This window comes from Canis lupus, chromosome 20 (genome assembly GCF_003254725.2).
Source record: "Canis lupus dingo isolate Sandy chromosome 20, ASM325472v2, whole genome shotgun sequence".
In the NCBI taxonomy this organism is placed as follows: Eukaryota; Metazoa; Chordata; class Mammalia; order Carnivora; family Canidae; genus Canis; species Canis lupus.
In genome coordinates this window covers 51,769,361-51,795,121 of record NC_064262.1, presented here as the reverse complement: position 1 = coordinate 51,795,121, position 25,761 = coordinate 51,769,361, and the positions used below count along the sequence as shown (strand labels likewise).

Genomic DNA, 25,761 nt, shown 5'->3' with positions numbered 1-25,761 from the left:
AGGTTAGCCTGTGTTTACTTGGTGCTGTAGCTACTGCGTGAGAGGCCAGAGTTTCCTCTGGTGACCCTATTTCTCTGGATTCTTCTAGAGACTCCTTCAATCTGGGCTAAGGCTAGCAATTCTTTTAACTGTGGTCTCCTTCATATTGGAGCCCAAGAAGGTCTTTTTCATTCTTCAGTTAAGCAACAAGAGTTCCTTTATGTTTTTTAGTCTCCTGCTGCTTTTCTGAATTCAGGATAAAAGTGGATTTTTTTTTTTTTAAAAGCTTGCCAATTTCTCCTTGAGAAAAAATAAATAAATAATGCTTCCTTAAGACAAGTTCCAGCCTTAGACCTTTGACAATTGTTTTGACTTAATAAGTGTCATAATTTAAAAAAAAATTAGTTTCTCTGCCTTATCCAAGATCATGGCAGATTTGAATATTTTACACTGATTAACCTGCTGTCCTCCACACACCACTGTAAGGTTGTCATTGGCCTACAGAAGACACAGATGAGAAGAGTGCTTACCTGCTGGAAAGACCGTTTGTCAGGTGCTGACACTAGTGGATCAGTTTGCCTGAGAGTGCAAGGAAGAGGGGTGTGTGGTTGTGGGTTTCTGTCTTCCATTTGCTCTCCTGAAATCCCAGCAGTGTTTCCATGCAGTAATTGTGTGTGTGGTGGTGGTGGTGGCACTTGCACATCAATGTCCCACAGGCCTCAGTGAAAGTTTTCTGAGCTCATTAGTGAAGAGCAATCATTGCTTGGCATTTGCCTAGGTCTGGGGGAAGAAAAAAAAATGTGTACCCCAGAGGCCAGGCCCAGGAGGAGGAGAGATGAAAATGGAACTGTGTCTTTAATTAAGAGCCTTGGGAATCCAGCACAGCTACACTCTGTGCAGTCCCTCCATCCCATTAATTACAAGAGCAGAAGGAAACAATTCCCAGCTACACCTAAGTGACCTGGAACTCTTGGACCTCATTGCACTTCCCTGCCATTGTCAGGACAAACATCCTCTCGTACTTGATCTTTCTGGAAGGACCTTCTAATTACACTCTTACCCAGTCTTCATGTCTCACTAGCTTTCTGTGCTTTGGGGCTTTCCAGCAGGAACTAGCTCTGTCCTCTCTAATGTTTGAGTAACTCCAATCCACTCAGGTTACTCTCTAGGGAGCCAACGAGTGTCAGTTAAGTGCCTTGCACTGAATTCAACTTTGAGAAGAGAGTAAGACAGGGTAGTATCTTCAAGGGAATAAAGGTCTAGGGGGAGAGACATGTAAACAATAAGATTGCTAGTATGGGCAGTTAGTCCATTCAGGAAGTCCCAGGGAGGGGTTACTGACAATCAACCAAAGCCACATAGAGATAATGCAAGCTAAGTGTAGGCAGTTTGTGTATAGTGCTCAGGATCAGAATTGAATAAACGTGCCAATCCTAGGTACAAAGGCACAGAAAAAACTCATTCTCTCTCAGGTAAAAGGATTCTCTGAAATGGTAGATAAAACTGGAGAAGTGGGATATAGACCATATAATACGCAACATTGCATCAACATTTTATGTATCAGTCTCAAATGTTAACTGAAGTTGATGGAAATCCACAGATGTTTGATGAGATTTGCAGTTTAGAAAGGTAACCTGGGCCCTTTAGTGGACTCTATATTTGCTGCATAGTGAACTACCCAAAACTGGTTTAAAACCACCATCACATGGTTTATTGTTAACAGTTTGGGCTGTGCTTGGGCAGGCTCCCTCATGTCTGCCATGGGCTGCCAGTTTGGCTTGCCAGCGCATTCACTCAAGGTGTCATCCTCCAACAGTCGAGATGGGGGCTGAACCTGCCCTGCCAGGTTTTCTTCAAGTCCCCTGTGCAAATTTTCTTCAAGTCCTGGTTTGTGTCATCTTTCCCTGCACCCCACTGACAGTGCAATCACATGGCTGGGCCCAGAGGGGAGGGGTAGGTAATCAGTTATATAGAAGGGATGTGGGTACAGGAAAGAGAAGAAATGATGGCCATTTTTGGAGACCCCACAGGGCCAATGTTTTGTAAAAGTCTAAATGAGAGAAGAGTTTTATAGGGATAACACATATAATAAATTGTACGTGCTTAAATATTTGGATAAGTTTTGGCCTATATGTACACAGCTCATGGTGGAGGTTCCCATACCCTCTGGTGGAAGTTGTAGAGATCTGAGCAGGTGTATGTTTGCCTTAGAATTACACGTGGAAACAGTACGTAGTATATAGGCATGGAAACAAAGTGCGCAGGAATGGAAGAAAATTTGGCTTACCATTGAGAAGCTGATCACCCCCAGGAGACCAAAGCACATTTTTATGAGAATGAAATTCTTTGTACAGCTGCTAAGACCATGGTAATAAGCAGCTCCTGCCTGACGGGTCTCAAAAACCATACATCTGGCTAATTTCCTTGGTTCCCATGTACTTATGGGGCGAAGTAAACTCTGCAAGCTCTAATCACTGGCTCCATGTTTCTGTAGCTTGAGGTCTTGATGGCAGGTGAAAGCAGCACTTTCTAGCTAGGTTCTGCCCAAGACTCACCATTCAATTGTGTTTTAGAGAAATTAGAGCCTTTCTTGTATATCTTTTCTGGGCATTGGAAATGATAGATGTTGTCTGTGGATGGCATCCTATCTGATTGGTTGATAGAAATTCCTTTTAGAAGAGAAGTATGATTCAGTTGGGTGATAGTGCCTTTGATCCTATGTATTTTCTTTGCTTGGGTGTGCCTCCAGTGGTTTGCAAGGGGATTTATGATGAAGTCAGGCAATGGTCCTTGATGGAGTTGGTTTGGCCATTAGATGGGACAAGAGTGTAGGGATCCACATCCCTGAGACAAGGCCATAGAGACTCAGCTAACTTTGTATAAAAGAACCTCTTAGTCCTTTATCTGGTGGGAGAAAGTGGACCTTATAGGCTGTTGGGACTTCCTTCTGCCTCAGACGTAGGGAGGACAGAGGTCCTCTGAGAAGGGAGGCCAGTAGGAAGACAGATACATCTTTCCCCAAAGCAATCCACTTGGAGACAGAATTCATAGGAATGTCTCACCTCAGAGATCAGCAGAGGACATTTTTAGATTATACAGCTGCAGTGATTTCTGTGAATCAGCATTCTGTGCTGCTGTTCCCCTTTTTGCAAAGTAGAGATAATTGGTAGTTTCTGCTTCCTTAAGGTGGTTGTGAAGATGAACTGAGTTAACACATGTAGGTGCCTGGACTAATGGCCAGGCATATGTACTATGAGCACAAAACAGTCAATTTAGTAAGTATCTGCTCAGGATGTTCCACACACTTAGCATTGGAGGTAAAAGCAGGTAATAAGAACAAACAAGGTTCTTTTCCTCTGGTTCTTTTCACCAAGTATTCATCTGTTTACTCAACAAATGTGCATTGGTGCTTCCATTCCTAACGTATGGCCTCCTGCATGCAATGACTCTTGACTAGAGACCAGTGTCTCGGGTCCATTCTATTCTGGGCCTTAGGAAAACTAGAGTCTTCCCCTCACTTTGTATCTCCTGCATTTTCCTTTCCTTGACTACTTTGTGTCATAGCAGACCAGGTGGTTCTCATCCAGGAGTGATTTTGCCCCTCAGGGACATTTAGCAATGTCTGGAGACTTTTTTATGACTAGGATGGGGAGAATGCCACTAGCATCTAGTGCACAGAGGCCACAGATGCTGCTAAACATCCTACAACATATAGGACAGTCTCCACCACAAATAATTATCTGGACCCAAATGTCAACAGTACCTAGATTGAAAAACCTTGTGGTAGAGTAGTAATTTCTATGCTAGGCACTAGGAGAAAGAAAGCAATCAGATGCTGTTCCAGGCTCATTAGGATGGTCCTGTCCTCTTGACTTCATCTAATTCTGCCCAGGTCACCAAAGAGGGGGTTTTCCTTCCTTCCTTCCTTCCTTCCTTCCTTCCTTCCTTCCTTCCTTCCTTCCTTCCTTCCTTCCTTCCTTCCTTCCTTTTCTTTCTTTCTTTCTTTCTTTCTTCTTTCTTTCTTTTCTTCTTTCTATATTTTTTTATTGGAGTTCAATTTGCCAACATATAGCATAACACCCAGTGCTCATCCCATCAAGTCCCCACTCAGTGCCCATCACCCAGTCACCCTGTCCCCCTGCCCACCTCCCTTTCCACTACCCCCTTGTTTGTTTCCCAGAGTTAGGAGTCTCTCATGTTCTGTCTCCCTCACTGATATTTCCCATTCATTTTCTCTCCTTTCCCCTTTATTCCCTTTCACTATTATTTATATTCCTTAAATGAATGAAACCATATAACGTTTGTCCTTTTCCGATTGACTTACTTCAATCAGCATAATACCCTCCAGTTCCATCGACATCAAAACAAATGGTGGGTATTTGTCGTTTCTAATGGCTGAGTAATATTCCATTCTATACATAGACCACAGCTTCTTTGAACATTCATCTTTCGATGGACACCACAGTTTGGCTACTGTGGACATTGCTGCTATAAACATTGGGGTGCAGGTGTCCCGGCATTTCACTGCATCTGTATCTTTGGGGTAAATCCCCAGCAGTGCAGTTGCTGGGTCGTAGGGTAGCTCTATTTTTAACTCTTTGAGGAACCTCCACACAGTTTTCCAGAGTGGCTGTACCAGTTCACATTCCCACCAACAGTGCAAGAGCATTGCCCTTTCTCCACATCCTCTCCAACATTTGTTGTTTCCTGTCTTGTCAATTTTCCTCATTCTCACTGGTGTGAGGTGGTATCTCATTGCGGTTTTGATTTGTATTTCCCTGATGGCAAGTGATGCGGAGCATTTTCCCATGTGCTTGTTGGCCATGTCTATGTCGTCTTTGGTGAAATTTCTGTTTATGTCTTTTGTCCATTTCATGGTTGGATTGTTTGTTTCTTTGCTGTTGAGTTTAATAAGTTCTTTAGAAATCTTGGATACTAGCCCTTTATCTGATACGTCATTTGCAAATATCTTCTCCCATTCTGTAGGTTGTCTTTGAGTTTTGTTGACTGTATCCTTTGCTGTGCAGAAGCTTTTTACCTTGATTAAGCCCCAGTAGTTCATTTTTGCTTTTGTTTCTTTTGCCTTCATAGATGTATCCTCCAAGAAGTTGCTGTGGCCAAGTTCAAAAAGGGTGTTGCCTGTGTTCTCCTCTAGGACTTTGATGGATTCTTGTCTCACATTTAGATCTTTCATCCATTTTGAGTTTATCTTAGTGTATGATGTAAGATAATGGTCCAGTTTCATTCTTCTGCATGTGGCTGTCCAATTTTCCCAGCACCTTTTATTGAAGAGGCTGTCCTTTTTCCAGTGGATAGTCTTTCCTGCTTTGTCGAATATTAGTTGACCATAGAGTTGAGGGCCCATTTCTGGGTTCTCTATTCTGTTCCATTAATCTGATCTATGTGTCTGTTTTTGTGCCAGTACCACACTGTCTTGATGATCACAACTTTGTAGTACAACCTGAAATCTGGCATTGTGATGCCCCTGGCTCTGGTTTTCTTTTTCAATATTCCCCTGGCTATTTGGGGTCTTTTCTTTTTTTTTTTTAAGAATTTATTTATTCATTAGAGACACACAATGAGAGAAAGAGAGAGAGACAGAGAGAGAGAGAGAGAGAGAGAGAGAGGCAGAGACACAGGCAGAGGGAGAAGCAGGCTCCATGCAGGGAACCCAATGCGGGACTCAATCCTGGGACTCCAGGATCACGCCCTGGGCCGAAGGCAGGCGCTAAACCGCTGAGCCACCCAGGGATCCCGTGTTCGGGGTCTTTTCTGATTCCACACAAATATTAAGATGATTTGTTCCAACTCTCTGAAGAAAGTCCATGGTATTTTGACTGGGACTGCATTAAGTGTGTAAATTGCCCTGGGTAGCATTGACATTTTCACAATATTAATTCTTTCAATCCATGAGCATGGAATATTTTTCCATCTCTTGTGTCTTCCTCAATTTCTTTCAGAAGTGTTCTGCAGTTTTTAGGATATAGATCCTTTATCTCTTTGGTTAGGTTTATTCCTAGGTATCTTATACTTTTGGGTGCAATTGTAAATAGGATTGACTCCTTAATTTCTCTTTCTTCAGTCTCATTGTTAGTGTATAGAAATGCCACTGACTTCTGGGCATTGATTTTGTATCCTGCCACACTGCCAAATTGCTGTATGAGTTCTAGCAATCTTGGGGTGGAGTCTTTTGGGTTTTCTCTATACAGTATCATGTCATCTACGAGGAGGGAGAGTTTGACTTCTTTGCCAATTTGAATGCCTTTTATTTCTTTTTGTTGCCTGATTGCTGAAGCTAGGACTTCCAGTACTATGTTGAATAGCAGTGTTGAGAGTGGACATCCCTGTCGTGTTCCTGATCTTAGGAGAAAGGCTCCTAGTGTTTCCCCATTGAGAATGATATTTGCTGTGGGCTTTTCATAGATGGCTTTTAAGATGTTGAGGAACGTTCTCTCTATCCCTACACTCTGAAGAGTTTTGATCAGGAATGGATGCTGTATTTTGTCAAATGCTTTCTATGCATCTAATGAGAGGATCATATGGTTCTTGGTTTTTCTCTTGCTGATATGATCTATCACGTTGATTGTTTTACAAGTGTTGAACCAGCCTGGCATCAGGGAAGGGGTTTCATGGAATGGTTTGAAGCTAAGACCTTATTATACCAAATAAAGTGATTTTTATGTAAGAGACAGGCAGTTTGTGTCACATCGTCAGATACCTGCTGAGGAAGAATGCAGTTGGGTATAGCTTTCCAGAGTACAGGATCTTGCCAACAGATCTACCTTTTTGGCACAAGATGGGGATACAAATAAATAAATGCTATGTTCATAAATATGGTGCCAACTACTTTGTGAGAATCTCTATATTAGACAACACTAGTTTTCTATAATCACCCCAACAGTTATTTACAAATAAAGAATTTGAGAATAAATATTCTAATAAATGGCCAAGTTAGGATTCAAACATTGGAATCTGCCTTTGTCCAAATCTAGTGATCACCAAGAGGGTTCAACAGTCCTCAAATCAACCTAAGACATTTTCTGTTCTCAGTTCAAGCGAATCTACCATTCTACCCAATCTCGCTCAACCAGTATAAAGGATGCTTTGCCCTCTGAGTTCCCTGTTGGGGACAGTCTCTTCTGGGGACATTTCCTGGCCTAATACTTAATGTCTAGGTTCAGGAAAGTTCTCTTCTGGTCTGTGCATATCTGTCCTTCAGCATGGGGTACTCCTGAGGCTGTTCAGAGGGCTCAGCTTTGAACAGGGCCCCTCTCCTGTGTGGCTTCTTTGGTGCCCTGAGTCTGCTCTGGAGATGCACTCATCCCCATGTGAACCCATAGCCTGTTCAACCCTCTCTAGTCGGTTTTTCCAACTCTTCTCTGCTGGTAATGGATCCCTCCCCTGTGCTATCCCTTTTGCTCTATGGCAGTGTAAGCTATTTTAGTTAATAGGGCTCAAGGGATGACGGCTGTTCACAATCTCTGTACCTTTTCATGGCCAAATTAGACCTCCTGGCCCCTTATCATGATGGTTAACATTTACTGAGTGCCTATGTCAGACACTGTTCTGAGCAATAGTATGTGTAACATTTAATCCCCACCAGATCTCTTCAAGAAATGTACTGTGATCATTATTACAGATGAGGGCAGAGGCACAGAGAAGTAACTTGTGTAAGATGGCACCATTTTGATTAATGGAAAATTTTAATAACTCAGAGCCCTCTCAGCCACTGTGCTATGCTGCTTCTCAAAATATGGCCAATGCTATGAAAACTGGACTAGGTAAAAAAAAAAAAAAAAGAAAAAAGAAAAAAGAAAAAAGAAAACTGGACTAGGTAGGAGGTTAGTGGTCAGGGTAGGCTTCTGAAGAACTGACAGTTTTGATTTGAAGCCCGATTGTGAGAAGGAGCCAGGCACGTGAAAGTTTGGCCAAGTGTGCGCCAGATGAGGAAGAGAGCAAGTAGATTGCTTCTTATATGGATTGACAAAGACCAGGATTTTCTGTCACTTAAAATAGACATTACAATGAGTTTCCTAAAGAAGTTTCTTATTAACATCCTAAGTATAGGTTAATGGCCACCACCAAAGCAAGATTCAATAAGTAAAATTTTATGAGGTGATGGAGGTCAGTATGAGACTATCCAGATAGGTAATGGTTTCTACACTGAGACCAGGGAAACCATGGTCCAGCATTGATGGCGCTAGAAGCTAGAACATAACCAAGAAGGGTAAAGATGAGTCAGTAGCATGAAACACTTGTCACTCCTGCCTCTCTTCTCCCCAGTGCACTCAATGACTTGCCTTTTCCCTTGATGGTTACAAAAGTCTGTGTCCTTGAAATAGTGTATTTTCACAAGAATTTTAGTTATTGGTTGACCATTCTTTTTGTTGGAGACTTTTGATGTGCTTCAAGTCTGCCTTTGGTTCAGTAATGTTTTTCTTTCAGTAAATCATAAATAACATTTATGTTCTGTCTTAAGATTACATATTCAGGAACACCAGTTATCAGCACTTTGGATCTCTATTGTCTGTCCTTAACTTTGGTTATCTCACGGAGAGTAAGCTCCACTCCTGAAAAGTCTCCTCAGAGCCCCTTTCATGTCCCTGTTCCTCAGACTATAGATGAAGGGATTCAGCATGGGGGTGACCACCGTATACATCACCGAGGCTATTGAGCCCTTTCTGGAGGGATGGGTTGTTCCAGAAGTGAGGTAGACCCCAAGGCCTACACCATAGAACAAGGAGACAACCAAGAGGTGAGACCCACAGGTGGAAAAGGCTTTATACTTCCCTGCAACCGAGGAAATGCCCATTATGCAGGAGATAATTTTCGAATAAGAAAAAAGGATCCCAGTCAGGGGAATAACACCCAGCAGGCCACTTACAAAATACAGCAGGATGTCATTGATGAGGGTGTCAGAGCAGGCAAGCTTGAGGATCTGAGTAAGTTCACAGAAGAAGTGGGGGATTTCTGTCTCTTTGCAGAAGGACACCCTCAAAACCATCAAACTTTGCAACAAAGAATACGTAAGGCAGATTAACCAAGAAAGCAGAAGCAGGAGGACACAAAGGCGAGGGTTCATAATGACTGTGTAGTGCAGGGGGTGACAGATGGCCACAAACCGATCATAGGCCATCACTGTCAGTAGCAAATTATCTAGTCCAGCAAAAATCATGAAAAAATACATCTGGGTAAGGCAGCCTTCATACGTGATGGTGTTGGTCCGTGTCTGGATGTTCACTAACATCGTGAGGACGGTGGTGGAGGTGAAACCGATGTCACTGAGGGACAGATTGGAGAGGAAGAAGTACATAGGGGTGTGGAGGTTGGAGTGCAAGCTGATGGCCAGGATGATGAGCAGGTTCCCTATAACACAGACTAGGTACATGTAGAGGAACAGCCCAAAGAGGAGGGGCTGCAAGTCCACATCTTCTGAAAGCCCCAGAAGGATGAATTTTAAAACAGCTGTTTGGTTCCCTGCTTCCATAGGCCTTATGGAGATTGCCTGGAAAGAGGCAAGAATAATGTTAAAACAATAACAAAATAAGAGTGTGCCATACATTTCAAAATCATGAGGACTTATGTCTTACCTAAGAGTCATGATTTCTTTAGCTGACCAAAATCTCTTCAGTAACACCCTCCTTTTCCTGCTTCTACCACTACAACCAGGATCACCTCTTTAAAATGAATGTCCCAGGGCACCCAGCTGGCATAGTCAGTAGAGCATGGGACTATTGATCCTGGGGTTATGAGTTCAAGCTCCACGTTGGACATGGAGATTGCTTAAAAATAAAATCTTAAGAAAATTCAGGGGCAGACAAGGTGGCTCAGCGGTTTAGCGCCGCCTTCTGCCCAGGGTGTGATCCTGGAGACCCGGGATCGAGTCCCGCGTCGGGCTCCCTGTATGGAGCCTGTTTCTCCCTCTGCCTGTGTCTCTGCCTCTCTCTCTCTGTGTCTCTCATGAATAAATAAATAAAATCTTTAGAAAAAAAAAAAAGAAAATTCATGTCACACACAATGGAGCAGTATCCTCTGCATCACCCCCAACTCATGGTTCCTTTCAGAGGACCACCAGCCTCATGAGCATCTCCATTCTGCCTTGTGGCTGTGGTCTCTTCAAGTCCAGAGAAACAGAGAAGAGAGAGATCATTGGGATTTACAGGATTTAGTGATATTTTTTCTCTCATGCTGTTTACCAGTGTCTGTCTGGTACCTTACCAGTATCTGGGAAAAGAACATTCTCTGTCTGAAGTTTGGCTCAGAGAAGGATGCTGTGCAAAGATTTTTTTAAAGATTTTTTTAAGATTGAAAAGCCTTCATGATAAATGGAGTCTGTTAAACAGTAAACTATGTGTTTAGAGGTGAACCAAGGGGAAGAAGCTGTAAAATAAGTCAGGATTCCCCAGAAACACAGAACTAACTAACAGATCTGCAACCTGTTTATACAGTTGGAGTCCGAAGGCCTGAGAACGAGAGCTGATGGGCGTGGTTCCGGTCTGAAGCCTGGCAGGCTTGAGTTCCGGGAAGAGCTGATGTTTCCATTCCAGCCTGGAAGCAGGGGGAAAGCCAGCCTGGAAGCAGTCAGGCAGGAGTAATCATCTCTTACTCAGCCTTTTTGTTCTATTCAGACCTTCAATGGATCTCATGAGGCCCACCCACATCAGAGAGGGCAATCTGCTTCCCTCAATCTAGGGAACCAAATGGCAATCTCACCCAGAAACACTGTCTCACACACACACACACACACACACACACACACACACACACACACACAATCAGATTTGACCAAATATTTACCATCACAGAAGCGTATAGATTTTATCTGGTGATTTCTTTTTTTTTTTTAAAGATTTTATTTATTTATTCATGACAGACATAGAGAGAGAGAGGCAGAGACACAGGCAGAGAGAGAAGCAGGCTCCATGCAGGGAGCCCGACGTGGGACTCGATCCCACCCTGGGCCAGAGGCAGGCACCAAACCGCTGCGCCACCCAGGGATCCCCTATCTGGTGATTCCAACTAAAAGGTAGCCGCAGCCTACAGAACTAAAAAACTCTCTACCTGGCTGCAGCATTAAGGAGTCTGATTGTGAATAGGGAGTAATGTCCACTGCCTGCAGGCCTCTGATGGGAGGCAGATAGAAATCCAGCAAAGTGTTGGAGATCCTTGCTTTGTCTCTGAGTATGGGTTGTTGTTGTTGTTGGTGGTGGTGGTGGTGGTGGTGGTGAGGTTGTGTGTGTGTGTGTGTGTGTGTGTGTGTGTGTGTGTGTGTGTGATACAGAATGAAAGATCTGATTTAGGGCAAATTTTTCAGATATGAAATGAGTATAATCCCCCTAGATGACAAATGCAAATTTGATTGCTTCAGGATTCCATGGATCATAGGAAAACAAATGAGAGGAACTTTGCCAGTGGGAGCATCTGAGACCCTCCATGCAGTAGGACATGGGGATTCAGGAATGGGTGAGGATGGCAGTGCTACAGGACTTATACATGAAGATTGGTATTTAGGGAGAATCTGACTGTCTTAGGTAGCAAAATGGCAACATAAACTTTCACTGGACACCTAAACTCACCAATGAGGCTTTAATTCAGGTCCTCATAGCTTCTCATCTGGGCTACACCTACGTGGCACCCTCATAGCCCATTATGCAGAGGAAGTCAGAATGGCTCCCATCTCATCATTGTTCACATCTTTTAAAAGTCACTTAGTGGCTCAGTATCCCGCTAGGGAAAAGGTCCAAACTCCACTGCCCTCCATGATTTGGCCCCTGTCTCCTTGCTCTGGCCTCATTACCCATTCCACCAATCCCTCCTGTCTTCTGATTCATCCTCTGTATTAAGGAGGAAGTTACCCAAAATTTTTAAGTTACTCAAAAGTAATGGCTGCATTTCTTTGGAACATTACATTGAAGTATTGCCAAAGAGGCCAACTCAATCTCCCATTTTCTGGGGGAATGTTCTTTGGTTTGCCTGAGATCTAGACTCTGTGACATCAGTGCTAACACATAGGAGATTAATAAACTACAAGTGACTTTTGTCCAGTAGAGATGAATTTGTTTCTGTTCAGCTAAGAAGATCATCCCAAAGTTTATTGTTTATTGCCTGTGGGACAGTGAATCTCTCTCTGCTAGAGAAGATAACCCCCCCAAACTACAGGTTTTAAATTTTTAAAAAATAGAGAGCAGCACATTGCACACAAGTTGGGGGGAAGGGTAGAGAGAGAGGAAGAAGCAGACTCCCTGCTAAGTAGGGAACCCAACACAGGGCATGCTCTCAGTACCCCAAGATCATGACCTGAGCAGAAGGCAGATGCTTAACCAACTGAACCACCAGGCGCCCTAAAAGCTACAGTTTTATTTTCCTGTATTTTTGCATCTAACTTGGAAAACTAATTTCATTATTCCTTTCCTGTCAGTATAAATCCCTGTTACTCAAATGCTCTGCAAACTAGGTTTACTCTCCTGACTTCCTCATTAAGAAAGAGGTTTTTGACATATGCTTGCTACATATTTGTATGAGAGTCACATTTTTATCTATTGGAAAACAATGTTTTGACATCAGATACTTGACATTTCTTATAATTCTGGGTACATCCGTGCAGTTTTGTAGCTCTGGATCTTTGCATTTACCTTCCCCTGGAGTCCTCTTTCTCCCTGTTCACTTGGAAAAGTTCTATCCCTCCCTCCACACTCTGTCTTGAAATTGTCACTGACACCCCCCAAGCAGTGCTGACCACTCTCCCTCTGCACCTCGGAACCTTGTAGAAACTGGACCACACATGGGGCAAGCTGTCACAGTGCATGTACATGTTTGCTCCTGAGGCTTTCCTCCTTCCAGGGGAGCAACACATTGTAGTTACCTCCTTGTATGCAGTACCTAGCTCAGTATTAAGCATAAGGAAGATGCTCTGTTCATGTGGAAAGTTCCCTCTAGAAAATAAAAGGGAGGAATGTTCAAGTGAGTGAAAAGAGAATTCTGAGGGGGGAGACCCAGAACTAAGAGGCAGGGAAAGAAGAGCAGAGCTAGAGATGAGGTAAGAACGGAAGGTGCAGTGGGGCGTGGAGAACCCTGTCCAGAGCCGGGGACTTCTTTGTGATTTGGGTGGGCTTTTCCTCCCTTTGCATCCCTACCTACGTGCCAGGAAAGCATGCAAGTAAATCTTTGGTCCCCCTCTTACCTCTCTGCACACCAGTTTCTGAGCAATGCTAGGGCATCACAGTGGAATTGCTGAAGGTTTGAGCTCTATAATATTAGCTTCTCCCAATGGAAGACAAATAAGGACGGAGAAGCAGGGACAGATATCTAAGCATGGGGGCCCAGGGCCCGAATGACACCTGGCATAGCCCAAGGGCATTTCCTTCCGAGACGTGGGAGAGGCAAGCCTGAACTGAAGGGCACAAGAGGATTATTCAGGGCTGAATTCCCTCACTTCTCATTAAATAAATTGCTGTTTTGATTGTCTGCTTCTGGAGATTCCCCACCCCCTCTCAAGGGTCAGGGAGGTGATCTTTTCTGCCCTGTCTACCCACTGGGAGCAAAGATGGAGCCACATGTAGGATCTGTGTGACCCCCTCCTCGCATACACATATACGCACGTCCTCCAGTCCCACCTCTCAGTCTCCACTGGGACTTTTTCTTCCTTTTTTTTTTTAAACAATTTTATTTATTTATTCATGAGAGACACACAGAGAGAGACAGAGACACAGGCAGAGGGAGAAGCAGGCTCCTGGGAGGGAGCCCAATGCAGGACTTGATTCCAGGACCCCGGGATCATGCCCTGAGCCAAAGGCAGACACTCAACCACTGAGCCACCCAGGCGTCCCTGGGACTTTTTCTTCCTAAAATATTCCTCTCCTCTTGGGTGTAGCCTCCAGGGTACACAGCTTCCCTTAGGGAACATCTTATTCCATCTCCAGTTTTTTTTTTTAAATAAATCTAAGGATCAAGAAACATCTTTTTTTAAAGATTTTATTTATTTATTCATGAGAGACAGAGAGAGAGAGAGAGAGAGAGAGGCAGAGACACAGGCAGAGGGAGAAGAAGGCTCCATGCAGAAGCCCGATGTGGACTCAATCCTGGGACTCCAGGATCATGCCCTGGGCTGAAAGCAGATGCCCAACCGCTGGGCCATCCAGGCATCCCAAGAAACATTTTTGGTTAATTCTTGCTCAGTGTCCAGAGAAAGGTTCTCCAAGATTCCCAGAGATGCCTCTTAAAATGCATTTTATGGCCCAATTTGGATTCTGAGATATGGAAAATTTCCTGTGGAAGTATTATGGAATCATTCTTTTAAATGTTTTTTCCAGTATGATCTCATTTATGTAAAGGCCCCAAATGGACAAATCAAAGCTCTGGTGTTGGAAGTCAGAATAGCAATGATCTTTGGGGAGTACTGTATGCTATTTCTGGGGTGCTGGTAATGTTATAGCTGTTCTGGTTGGCAGTTACACAAGTATGTCCACTTCATAACATTGCATAAAGCTGTATATACATCTGATTTGTTTACCCTCTCTGTTTATCATATTTTAATTAAAACATTCACTTGAAAAATTTCCAGGTGGTTTGAATTAAATCCTTAGTTCAAACATCTCCTCTTAAGCAACAGAATCATTATTCCTAAATATATTTCAAGGATAATTTTTTTAAAGGATTTTATTTATTTATTCATGAGAGAGAGAGAGAGAGAGGCAGAAACACAGGCAGAGGGAGAAGCAGGCTCCATGCAGGGAGCCCGACGTGGGACTCGATCCCAGGTCTCCAGGATCAGGCCCTGGGCTGAAGGCGGCGCTAAACTGCTGAGCAACCAGGGCTGCCCCGATTTCAAGGATAATTTTGATTGCATTCTTTAATAATAACAAGATACAGTTGATAGCAACTGATTTTTGTAATGGGGCAATACATGCAGGCAATTAATAGTAAAAATGAACATGCAGAGGGGCATCTAGGTGGCTCAGTTAAGCGTCCGACTCTGGATTTTGGCTCAGGTTGTGATCTCACAGTCCTGAGATCAAACCTTGCGTCCTGGCTTTGCACTCAGTGGGGAATCTGCTTGTGATTCTCTCCCCTGCCCCTCTTCTCATTCATGCTCGCTCTCTCTCTCTCTCTCTCTCTGAAGTAAATAAATAAAATCCTTTTTTTAAAAAAAGCACCGAGCAATATTCTAAGGCAGGGTTTCTTAACTCTGGATGTTAGGACCATCAAGAACTTTGTACATAGAAATTTTGATTAAACTGGTTCTAGGGATGCCTGAGTGGCTCAGTGGTTGAGCCTCTACCTTCAGCTCAACGTGATCCAGGGATCCAGGATTGAGTCCTACATCAGATCCTTGCAGGGAGCCTACTTCTCCCTCTCCCTGTGTCTCTGCCTCTCTTTCTCTGTGTCTCTCATGAGTAAATAAATAAAATCTTTAAAAAAAATAAATAAACTGATTCTAAACTGAAGCTAGTGGCAGTATATTTTAAAATATCCACAGGTAAAATAATGGTCAACTAGGAATGAGGACTGCTGATTTTTTTTCAAAATTTTAAATTCCAGTTAACATACAGTGCAATATTGGTTTCAGATATACAATATAGTGATTCAACAATTCCATATAACACCCTATGCTCATCATAATAAGTGCCTGCAAGTGGCTCCTGATCTATGCAATTTCTTTTTTCTTTCCTTCTCTTCTCTTCTCTTCTCTTCTCTTCTCTTCTCTTCTCTTCTCTTGTTTCTTTCTTTTCCCCTTTCCTTCCTTCATGATAAGCTCCTATGTATTTTGTTTTTCTTTCTTTCTTTCTTTCTTTCTTTCTTTCTTTCTTTCTTATTCTTTCTTTCCTTTTTCTTTCTTATTCTTTCTTTCTTTCTTTCTTATTTTTAATTGAAGTATTAATATACAACATTACTATTCATTTCAAATATACAACATAGTCATTCAAAATTCCATGTTACTCAGTGCTCACCATGATAAGTGTAGTGACCATCTATTGCCTTAGAACATTATTATAATATTATTGACGATATTCCCTATGCCATACTTTTCACCTCTGGGACTTACTTATTTTATAACTGGAAGTTTGAGCCTCATAATCCCTCATCTGTTTCACACATCCCCCCCCTCCCAGCCACCACCCCTCTGGCAACTACCTGTTTGTTCTTTGTACTTAATAATCTTGGGTTTTTTGTTTTTGTTGTTTGCTTGTGTGTTCATTTTCAGGTATAAGTGACGTCGTATGGTATTTGTCTTTATGTGTCCTTCTGCATCTGACATTTCCTTTTTTTAAAAGATTTATTTATTTATTTTAGAGAGAGAGAGAGCACACAAGCAGGGGGAGGGGCAGAAGGAGAGAAAATCAAGCCGACTCCCAGCTGAGCGTGGAGCCCAATGTGGGACTCCACACAGGGCTTGATTTCATGACCCTGAGAACATGACCTGAGCTGAAATCAAGAGTGGGTTGCTCAGCTGATTCAACCAACTAGAGACCCCTCCAAAGAACTCTTAAAACTCGGCAATAAGAAAAAAACCTAATTTAAAAACAGGCCAAAGACCTGAACAGACATCTCATCAAAGATACAAGCATATGAAAAGATGCTCCACGTGATAGGTGATCAAGGAAAAGCAAATTAAAACGACAATGTGATATCCCTACATCCCTATTAGAATGATCAAAATCCAGAACACTAAGACTACCTGACAACATCAAATGCTGACAAGGATGTGGAGCAGAAGAACTCTTATTCATTGCTGGTGGGGATGCAAAATTGTACTGCTACTTTGGAAGAGAGTTTGGTGGTTTCTTATGAAACTAAACATATTCTTACATTGATCCAGCAATTACACTCCTTGGTATTTATCCTAAGGACTGGAAAACTTACCTGCACAGAAAAACCTACACACAAATGTTTATGGTATCTTTATTAATAGTTGCCAAAACTTGGAAACAATGAAGCTGTTCTTCAATGGGTGAGGATGGATAGACTGTGGGACATATAGACAATGGAATATTATTCAACACTAAAAAGAAATGAGTTATCAAGCCACAAAAAGACATGGAGGAACTTTAAAACATGTTACTAAGTGGAAAAAGCCAGTGTGAAAAGGCTACATACTTTATGATTCCAACTTCCCCCAAAAAGATGCAGTGGCATCAATAGTGTACATAATGGTCACCCTTGTGCTGAACCTTTTATCTACTGTTAGAGGAACAGGATCATCAAAAGGAACAGGATCATCTGCTGTGGAGATTCCTCACCGGAACAGCCTAATTGCAATACCTGAGGTTTTTTGTTTTGTTTTGTTTTTTGGTTTTTTTTTGGGGGGGGGGGTGGTCCGTGGATTAGAAACTATTGCAAAACTAGGGGTACCTGGGTGGCTCAGTTGGTTAAGTGTCCCACTCTTGATTTTGGCTCAGATCATGATCTCAGGGTTGTGGGATCAAGTCCCGAGTTGAGCTCCATGCTCAACAGGGACTCTGCTGGAGATTCTCTCTCTCTCCTCCCTCTTCTCCTCCCCCACCTCACACTCTCCTGCTCTCTCTCTCTCCTGATCTCTCTCAAGTAAATAAGTAAAAATTTTTAAAGAAATTATGCAAAACTAAACATTTGTGATTGGTAAGCATGCGTCTCTGGACATATAATTTTTATAGTCTTCATGGTTTTCATTTCTCTTGATATTTCATATCTGAATATTGAGATTCATATTTGATATTTCATATCTGAATATTGCTTCTTTGAGAACACCTTTAGTGGGGTTTGAGGAATATTCTGAAGTCCTACATGTATCAAAACTATTTTGAGTTTGAATCCCATAACCTATGGGATCTTCTGAATTTGTTACTTATGACCCAGGCATCCTGGTGAAATGCACAACTCTCTTTTTAAAATATACATATAAGTCTCAACTCTTTTCACAGTTCATGCTATTATCCAAAAACTTTGGCATTGATCAAATCTGTTGAAAGAGGTTATGTGAGAGAATATATGTTACTGGTTCTCAATCTTGGCTTCATATTGGAAGTCTTTGGTGAACTTCAAAAATCATATTCCTCAGCCATTAGAAACGATGAATACCCACCATTTGCTTTGACATGGATGGAACTGGAGGGTATTATGCTGAGTGAAGTAAGTCAATTGGAGAAGGACAAACATTATATGGTTTCATTCATTTGAGGAATATAAAAAATAGTGAAAGGGAATAAAGGGGAAAGGAGAGACAATGAGTGGGAAATATCAGAGAGGGTGACAGCACATGAGAGACTCCTAACTCTGGGAACTGAACAAGGGGTAGTGGATGGGGTTGGGGTGACTGGGTGATGGGCACTGAGGGGGGCACTGACAGGATTAGCACTGGGTGACATGCTATATGTTGGCAAATCAAACTCCAATATATATATATATATATATATATATTTGAAAAATCCTCATACCTGGATCCCACCACTAGGGACTCAGATTTAATTGGACTGGGGTTTAACATGGTTGATGGTGGCGATGGTTGTACAACAATTGTGAATGTCGTGAATGTTCTTAATGCCCAAGAACTGCACACTTAAAAATGGTTAAAATAGGGCAGCCCAGGTGGCTCAGCAGTTTATCGCCACCTTCAGCCCAGGGCATGATCCTGGAGACCCGGGATAGAGTCCCACCTCGGGCTCCCTGCATGGAGCCTGCTTCTCCCTCTGCTTGTGTCTCCTACCTGTCTCTCTCTCTCTCTCTCTGTCTCTCATGAATAAATAAATACAATCTTTAAAAAAAAGGTTAAAATAGCAAAATTTAGGTATTTTTATCACAACTTAAAAAATCCAGTATTTATACACAAAACATTATTTTGTTGTTGAAATTACATTTCACTTTCATAGTTGGGTACATTGTAGTGTGTGTACCTTGCAGGTCATCTAGTTAGTACAACAGATTCATTCAGTTTGAATAATTTTTTTAATGCACCAGTGGAACATTATCATAATATCTTTATATGAATTAAGCACACGTTATAGTGATACTATATACATTGGATTGACAGTTAAATTGAAATATTTATTTCAATTACAGAAATTTTTTTTCTAGTTTCAATTACAGAACAGTTCTTTTTCTAGTTCAATTCCAGAACAATTTGTTTTCTAAATAAGTATGGACACATTTTTGAATTCCAAATGAAGGCAAACTAGTGATGCAGAACTGAGCAGCGATGCAGGAAGCAATAACTGTGACCACAATGTAAAGAAACAGACACAAGATATGTCATTGTGGAGGGCAATTACAATGAGCTGCAACAGAGCAAAATGAAACAGGTTTTTTTGTAAAAATTTTTCAGAAACAATGAAGTGGACAAAATTAACAGATATTTTTAACAAATAATTAATGAATCTGATAATTTTCCTGTCAGTGGTCAAAAATTGGTTAACTTGGGGCACCTGGGTAACTCAGTTAAGCATTGGACTCTTGGTTTTGGCTCAGGTCATGATCTCAGGGTTGTGAGATCCAGGCCCCATTGGGTTCCCTGCTCAGTGGGGAGTCTGCCTGAAGATTCCTCTGCCCCTTTTCTCACTCGTGTGTGCTCTCTCTCTCTCTAAAATAAATAAATAAATAAATCTTTTTAAAAAATTATTAATTTTGTCACCTGAAATCAGGTGACCAATGTCTAGCAGAAGTTCTTTTTTTAACTTGTTTTGTTGGTATTGTGATAAAATATAATATATATGTAATAATATAACATTAAAGTTATCATTTTAACCATTTTTAGCACACAGCTTACTGGCATTAAGTACATTCACATTGTAGTGCATCCACCCACATCATCCATCTCCAGAACTTTCTCAATTCCCAAACTGAACCTCTGTCCCCAGGAAGCACAGACTCCCCACCCCCTTCCTCACGGCTGGCTCCAACCCTCCCCTCTTTGTCTCTGTGAATTTCCTACCCTAGGAACTTCCTGCAAATGGAATGATACAATATCTGTCCTTTCAAGAGTACCCTGTTTCACTTAGCACACTATCTTAGACGTTCATTCATGTTGTAGTATATGTCAGAATTTCTTTCCCTAGGTGGCTCAGTGGTTGAGCCTTTGCCTTCCACTCAGGTTGTGATCCCGGGGTCCTGGGTTGGAGTCCCACATTGGGCTCCCTACAGGAATCCTGCTTCCGCCTCTGCCTAAGTCTCTGCTTCTCTTTCTGTGTCTCTCATGAACAAATAAATAAAATCTTTTTTAAAAAAAGAATTTCCTTCCCTTTTTTTTTTTTAATTTTTTAAATTTTTTTTATTTATTTTTATTTATGATAGTCACAGAGAGAGAGAGAGAGAGAGAGGGGCAGAGACACAGGCAGAGGGAGAAGCAGGCTCCATGCACTGGGAGCCCGTTGTGGGATTCGATCCCGGGTCTCCAGGATCACGCCCTGGGCCAAAGGCAGGCGCCAAACCGCTGCGCCACCCAAGGATCCCTCCTTCCCTTTTTATGCTGAATATTATTCCTTGTATGTATACACCATATTTTGCTTATCCATTCATCTGTCCAGGGATACTTGGATTACTTCCATCTTTTGAATATGTGAATAAACTGCTATGAAATGGGTATATAGCCACAGAAGTTTTAAAGCCTTTTTTCCCCCCAGATCTGATCCTGTAACTTTGGTCAGCTACATGTATGGCTCGAAATCTTACACACAAGAGAAAGATTTTTAAATGGATGATAAAGCATATTTTTTCAATTATCAAAATTTTGTTAGGAAATTATCAGGAAAAGACTAAAAAGGATATTTTTAACATCAAAGTTGCAACTAAGCCACTGAATAATTGTCCACAGTCTAAAGAGTATCAGAGAGCAAGTGATTCAAAATTTGAAAAAATGCAAATACTTTTCTGTAACTGAATATAATAAGTTGTGGTATGAGAGAGCCTGTCCAATTAATGTTTTGATACATTTTGTCTCAAAGAATTTCTAAACTTATTAAGAAATGTGTTCCATTCATAGCCTAAAAATATTAATTCACAGTCATAGGTTTTTCGAATCTTGCCATAGCAGAGTTTTTGCTAAGACTATTTACTAAAAGGAATGAAGAAATTCCCTATATAATATTTGAAGTCTTGTAGTTATGGTTCCAATGGCTGTTAGATTATACCACTGAGATTACAAATGCTTGTTAAGTGATTTATATGTGGTAGAAAATTATCTATACTTATAGACAGGAAATTGCTTTTACTTACTAAAGTTGTGTTAGTAACACATCCAACTTTGACTTCACCACTCCACTTTTAGTTTACTTAACCAATTAAAAAATTAGACATTTCACTTACAATTAAGAGTAAATAGTTTATAAAATAAATGATTTATTCATTTAAAAGAATTTTAAGTAGGTTCCATGCCCAATGCAGGGCTTGCACTCATGACCCTGAGATCAAGACCTGAGCTGAGATCAAGAACCAGATGCTTAGGTAAGACTTTTCTTTTTGTCAGCCTTGACTTCTCTTTGGATATGGAGAAGGCAAAAGGCAAAAAGAACTCCATCCATGAAGTCAGGGCAAGACTATCTGGCTGGCCAATCCCAACCTTTATCAGAAGAAGCTAAAGAGAAACAGCAGGCTTCTGGTGAACCAAAGTTACCAGGAACCTCAGCAAGTGGGACCAAACAGAAAAGATCTATGAAAGAAGATGAGGCTTCCTGTTCAGAAAGATGGCCCAAGGCAAGAGTACAAGAGTAAGAATTCGGAAGAAAATCCCAATTCCTCCATTACCTTCTAAACTACCACCAGCCAACTTGCTTCACCGAGACATCCTGCGGACCTGGTGCCAAGAATTCAAGCTGAACACCAAAGGCCAGAAATTAGATGTATATAAGCGAATCTGCGAATATGCTTACCCAGGTCAAAAGAAGAACATTCTTGTCACCACAGAGGAGACCAAGATTCTCACACAGACACAAAGAAAATTGATAATGGACAAGGGGGAAATGTCTCTGGAAAGTCCTGGAACAAAGATACCTTCTGGTGGAACCTACCCTCCTGAAGTAGCTGCCCCCCTGAGCGGTCTGATGCTCTCCTGGAGGGGGTCAATACTGTTGTTGTGACAACTTCAGCCCCAGATGCCATTGGTGTTTGCCCCCTGGTATAGAATTGCAGCCAGGGCTGGGAAGATGAAGACAGTGGCATGGCCACAGGAGGCCCAAGGTGTCAAGTGGTGCATGGTCCATGGGAGAAGTATGTCTGCAGACACCCAAGGTTGGGTTCACCTGCAATTTCATGCAGGACAAGCCTGGGTGCCTGAAAAGGGGGGAGAGTAGGTGCCCTCTTCTTGCTCTCCGCTTGTAACTTTCTACCCCACAGCAGGGGGACAATATGCTGTGCCTCAAATGTGTTCGGAGGAATAAGGTGTTAATGAAAAGCCTCCAATGACCTTTCAATAGCAGTAAAAAGGACACAGCTGTGATTACTATTAATGGTACAAAGAGAACTACAATCAGCTTGTGGTGACACTGATGACCAGACTGCAGGCTGCTCACACCCTCCATGCTTCCTTCTTACAGGGACACAAGCTTGTGCATTGCAGGTGTTACCCTGCAACCTCCATCGGGCTCTGTGGCTTCCTGGGTTGAGATGCAGGGGCTCTTAAGTTGTAAATTGTAAGAGCATTTCAGAAATTACCATTCATTCTGCTTAATAAGAAGAAAAAGTGATTCATACTACCAAACGTTTACCCTTCTGAAATTGAAGTGACCTTAACTTCTTTTAAAGTGGGTGATGAGCATTGAGGGGGGCACTTGGCGGGATGAGCACTGGGTGTTATGCTATATGTTGGCAAATTGAACTCCAACAAAAAAAATTAAATTAACATTTAGCTTAAAAAAAATAATAAAGTGGGAACCTGAGCCTATGCTGGCAGAGGGGTGGGGGTGGGGGGTGGGGGTAGAGTAGAAAGCACAGGTGTGCTTCCACGCTGGATTTCTCTGTAATTCTAACTCCTCCAGAGACTGCTACCTTCTCAGGTTCATGACTTTAGGCTGTTGAGTATTTTATTTTATTTTTTCAAGATTTATTTATTTATTTATTCATGAGAGAGAGAGAGAGAGAGAGAGAGGCAGAGACACAGTCAGAGGGACAAGTAGGCTCCACGCCGGGAACCCAGGATCGGGCCCTGGGCCAAAGGCAGGCTCCAAACCGCTGAGCCACCCAGGGATCCCCTAGGCTGTTGAGTATTTTAAACCAAAGGGAAAAAAAAAAAAAAAAAAAAAAAACCAAAGGGAAAACTGTTATTCTTTCCCACTCCCAAAAACATACTCTTAAAATACATTTTTTGGTGTTTTCTTAATAACCTGAGACCTCTATGGTGTGTCTCTGGGATAATAATATAGAACACTTTGCGGGTATTATTTCCACTTGTAACTATCATGTGTGTTTCTACTGCTTAAAAATATTTAAGGGTACTTCTGAATCATAAATTCATAATGTATTGGATTGGATTTTATTTTTTTTAAGTTTTATTTTTTTTAGATTTTATTTATTTATTCATAGAGATGCAGAGAGAGAGAGGCAGAGACACAGGCAGAGGGAGAAGCAGGGTCCATGCAGAGAGCCTGACGTGGGACTCAATCCAGGGTCTCCAGGATCACACCCTGGGCTGCAAGTGGCGCTAAACCGCTGCGCCGCCGGGGCTGCCCCATGTATTGGATTTGAAATTGTATATAAAATCATCTGTTGTATATAGAAGACCATATGCATTGTGGGCAAATCCTTAATATTCTTAACTCAGGATTAAACCAAAAATCATGATTTTCTTTGGCATGATTCTTTTTTTAAAACCACTTGAATGAAGTATGATAACATTAAAAGAAAAAAGCTATACATTTAATGTAAAAAAAAAAAAAAGAATCAGATGCTTACGTGACTGAGCCACCCTGGTGCCCTTGGTTTATTTATTTTTTTATTTTTTTATTTTTTTGCTCTTGGTTTATTCATTTAAAAACATATGGTATGGGCAGCCCGGGTGGCTCAGAGCCACACTAGCCTCATTAGCGTTGCCTTCGGCTCAGGGCATGATCCTGAAGTCCCAGGATCAAGTTCCACATCGGGCTCCCTGCTTGGAGCCTGCTTCTCCCTCTGCCTCTCTCTGCCTCTCTCTCTCTCTCTCTCTCTCTCTCTCTCTGTGTGTGTGTGTGTGTGTGTGTGTGTGTGTGTGTCTCATGGATAAATAAATAAAATCTTTTAAAAAAATAAAAAAATCAAAACATGATAGAACTTCAGTTTTTATGGTAAATCATGGAATATCAATTTAATTTTCTACAATCAATTGGAGTGTTTCCTTTGTCATTTAAGTATTTTTTCACATCCAAAATGAAAAAAAAAGCCACTTATGGTATTACCCTCCCTCTAAAGATAGCACTCTTGAAAGGAGAAGAAGTCACTTTTCTCGCCCCTAAATCCCAGTACAAGTAGACTCCTCCCCACCACTCCACCAAATCTCTCTTTTTATTATTTTTCATGTCAATAAATCCCAAGGAAATTGTTCAGCCTCTCTGACTTGACCTAGAATCATCATTTTACATGGTTGACCCTCCCTTTCTTGAAACGGGTCTTTGTTTATCTACACAGCATGTTCAACACCATGTAGCCTATGCAGTAACAATATGGTCACAAGGGATTCACTGAGACAAATGCATCTTTCTTTCCTCTGGGTTACTTTGAGACCCTAAACACTGTGGCTACAGGGAGCTGGGTCTTTGCAGCAGGAACACATTCCTGAGGGGAAGCCTCTTTCCATCAAAGCCAAATCCATAGTGATGAAGGAAGAGGCCCATGGGGGCGGAACAATCCATCTGGATCCAAAGCTGCCTTGGTGGAAACAGAATTAGCACACAAGGTTCCGTTCTGCCATTTTCTCTTTACGCCAAGGGAGCTGAATGACTTGAAGAATGGAACATCAGGAGAACAATTTATTTAATGAGGAGCAATGAGAAATCATCTCCCCTCATCTCCCCTCATCTCAAGTCCCCAGGGACTTGAGAAACCATAAATAATTCCCTACCATCCTCACCTATAGTTCAGTGACATCTGACCAGGAGGAGACCACACCTGTGCCTCTCACAGACATGACTTGGTGACGGGTTCTGTCTCCCTGCCATTCTCTGGTAGAGTCTGTCCTAAGCATCCAACAGAAGAGAAGGAGGTTGCACAACGTTTCTTTATGCAATGCCAGCCAACTAAGTCCCACTGTCCTAGTGAGTACTGGGTATGAAAAGCAGGATTAAAAATGGGGTAGAGGAAGGAGGTAATAGGGCTAATTATGACTTCTGGCCCCCTCCCTTTTTTTCACTTCTGGAATGTATTTCCCTGGTTATTTATGTCTTTTTGGATTCCATTGCTACTGCTTTCTGTCACCCTCAGCTCTAATGAGCCCTCATTAGAAACTAGTGACTAGTGACTTTCTCAGTGTCACTGGCATTGGCACTCCCTCAAGTGGACTCTTAGGAGTTTCTAACCCACCTGCCCACACCTTCCTTATGCTTCTCTAGTGAAGTCGTTTTCGCAGTGGGGTTCCTGAGCAGCTGCAGCAGTTCTCCTGGGAGCTTGTTAGAAATGAATATTCTCAGGCCCTGCCCTAGACAGAAACTCTGAGGAGACCCAGAAATCTGTTTCAGCAAGTCCTCCAGGTGATTCTAATGCAGGCAACGATTGGAGAATCTCTGCTCCAGCAGGATATCTGTTTCTCCACCCTACCACCATCATGACTTGGTTTCTACCAGGTTGTATACACCCTGTGATTCATGAAATATGTACTGCATGCCCACTCGGTGCCGGGTGTTCTCTATGTCGTCA

At 42.0% G+C, this 25,761-nt stretch overlaps 1 protein-coding gene and 1 pseudogene across 1 annotated transcript; one reads left to right on the top strand and one right to left on the bottom strand.

The window, feature by feature from the left end:
• Positions 1–8,527: 8,527 nt before the first annotated feature.
• LOC112666987 (olfactory receptor 7D4-like) lies at positions 8,528–9,466 on the bottom strand. The gene has a single exon (XM_025458450.1). The coding sequence runs from the start codon at positions 9,464–9,466 to the stop codon at positions 8,528–8,530; it is 939 nt and encodes a 312-aa protein (XP_025314235.1).
• An 11,996-nt stretch (positions 9,467–21,462) lies between these two features.
• On the top strand, positions 21,463–22,344 carry LOC112666988 (developmental pluripotency-associated protein 4-like; annotated as a pseudogene).
• Positions 22,345–25,761: the final 3,417 nt, after the last annotated feature.

What these genes read in the sequence shown, in the direction of transcription:
- LOC112666987 (XM_025458450.1), bottom strand. Translation starts at nt 9,466, where the DNA reads ATGGAAGCAGGGAACCAAACAGCTGTTTTAAAATTCATCCTTCTGGGG.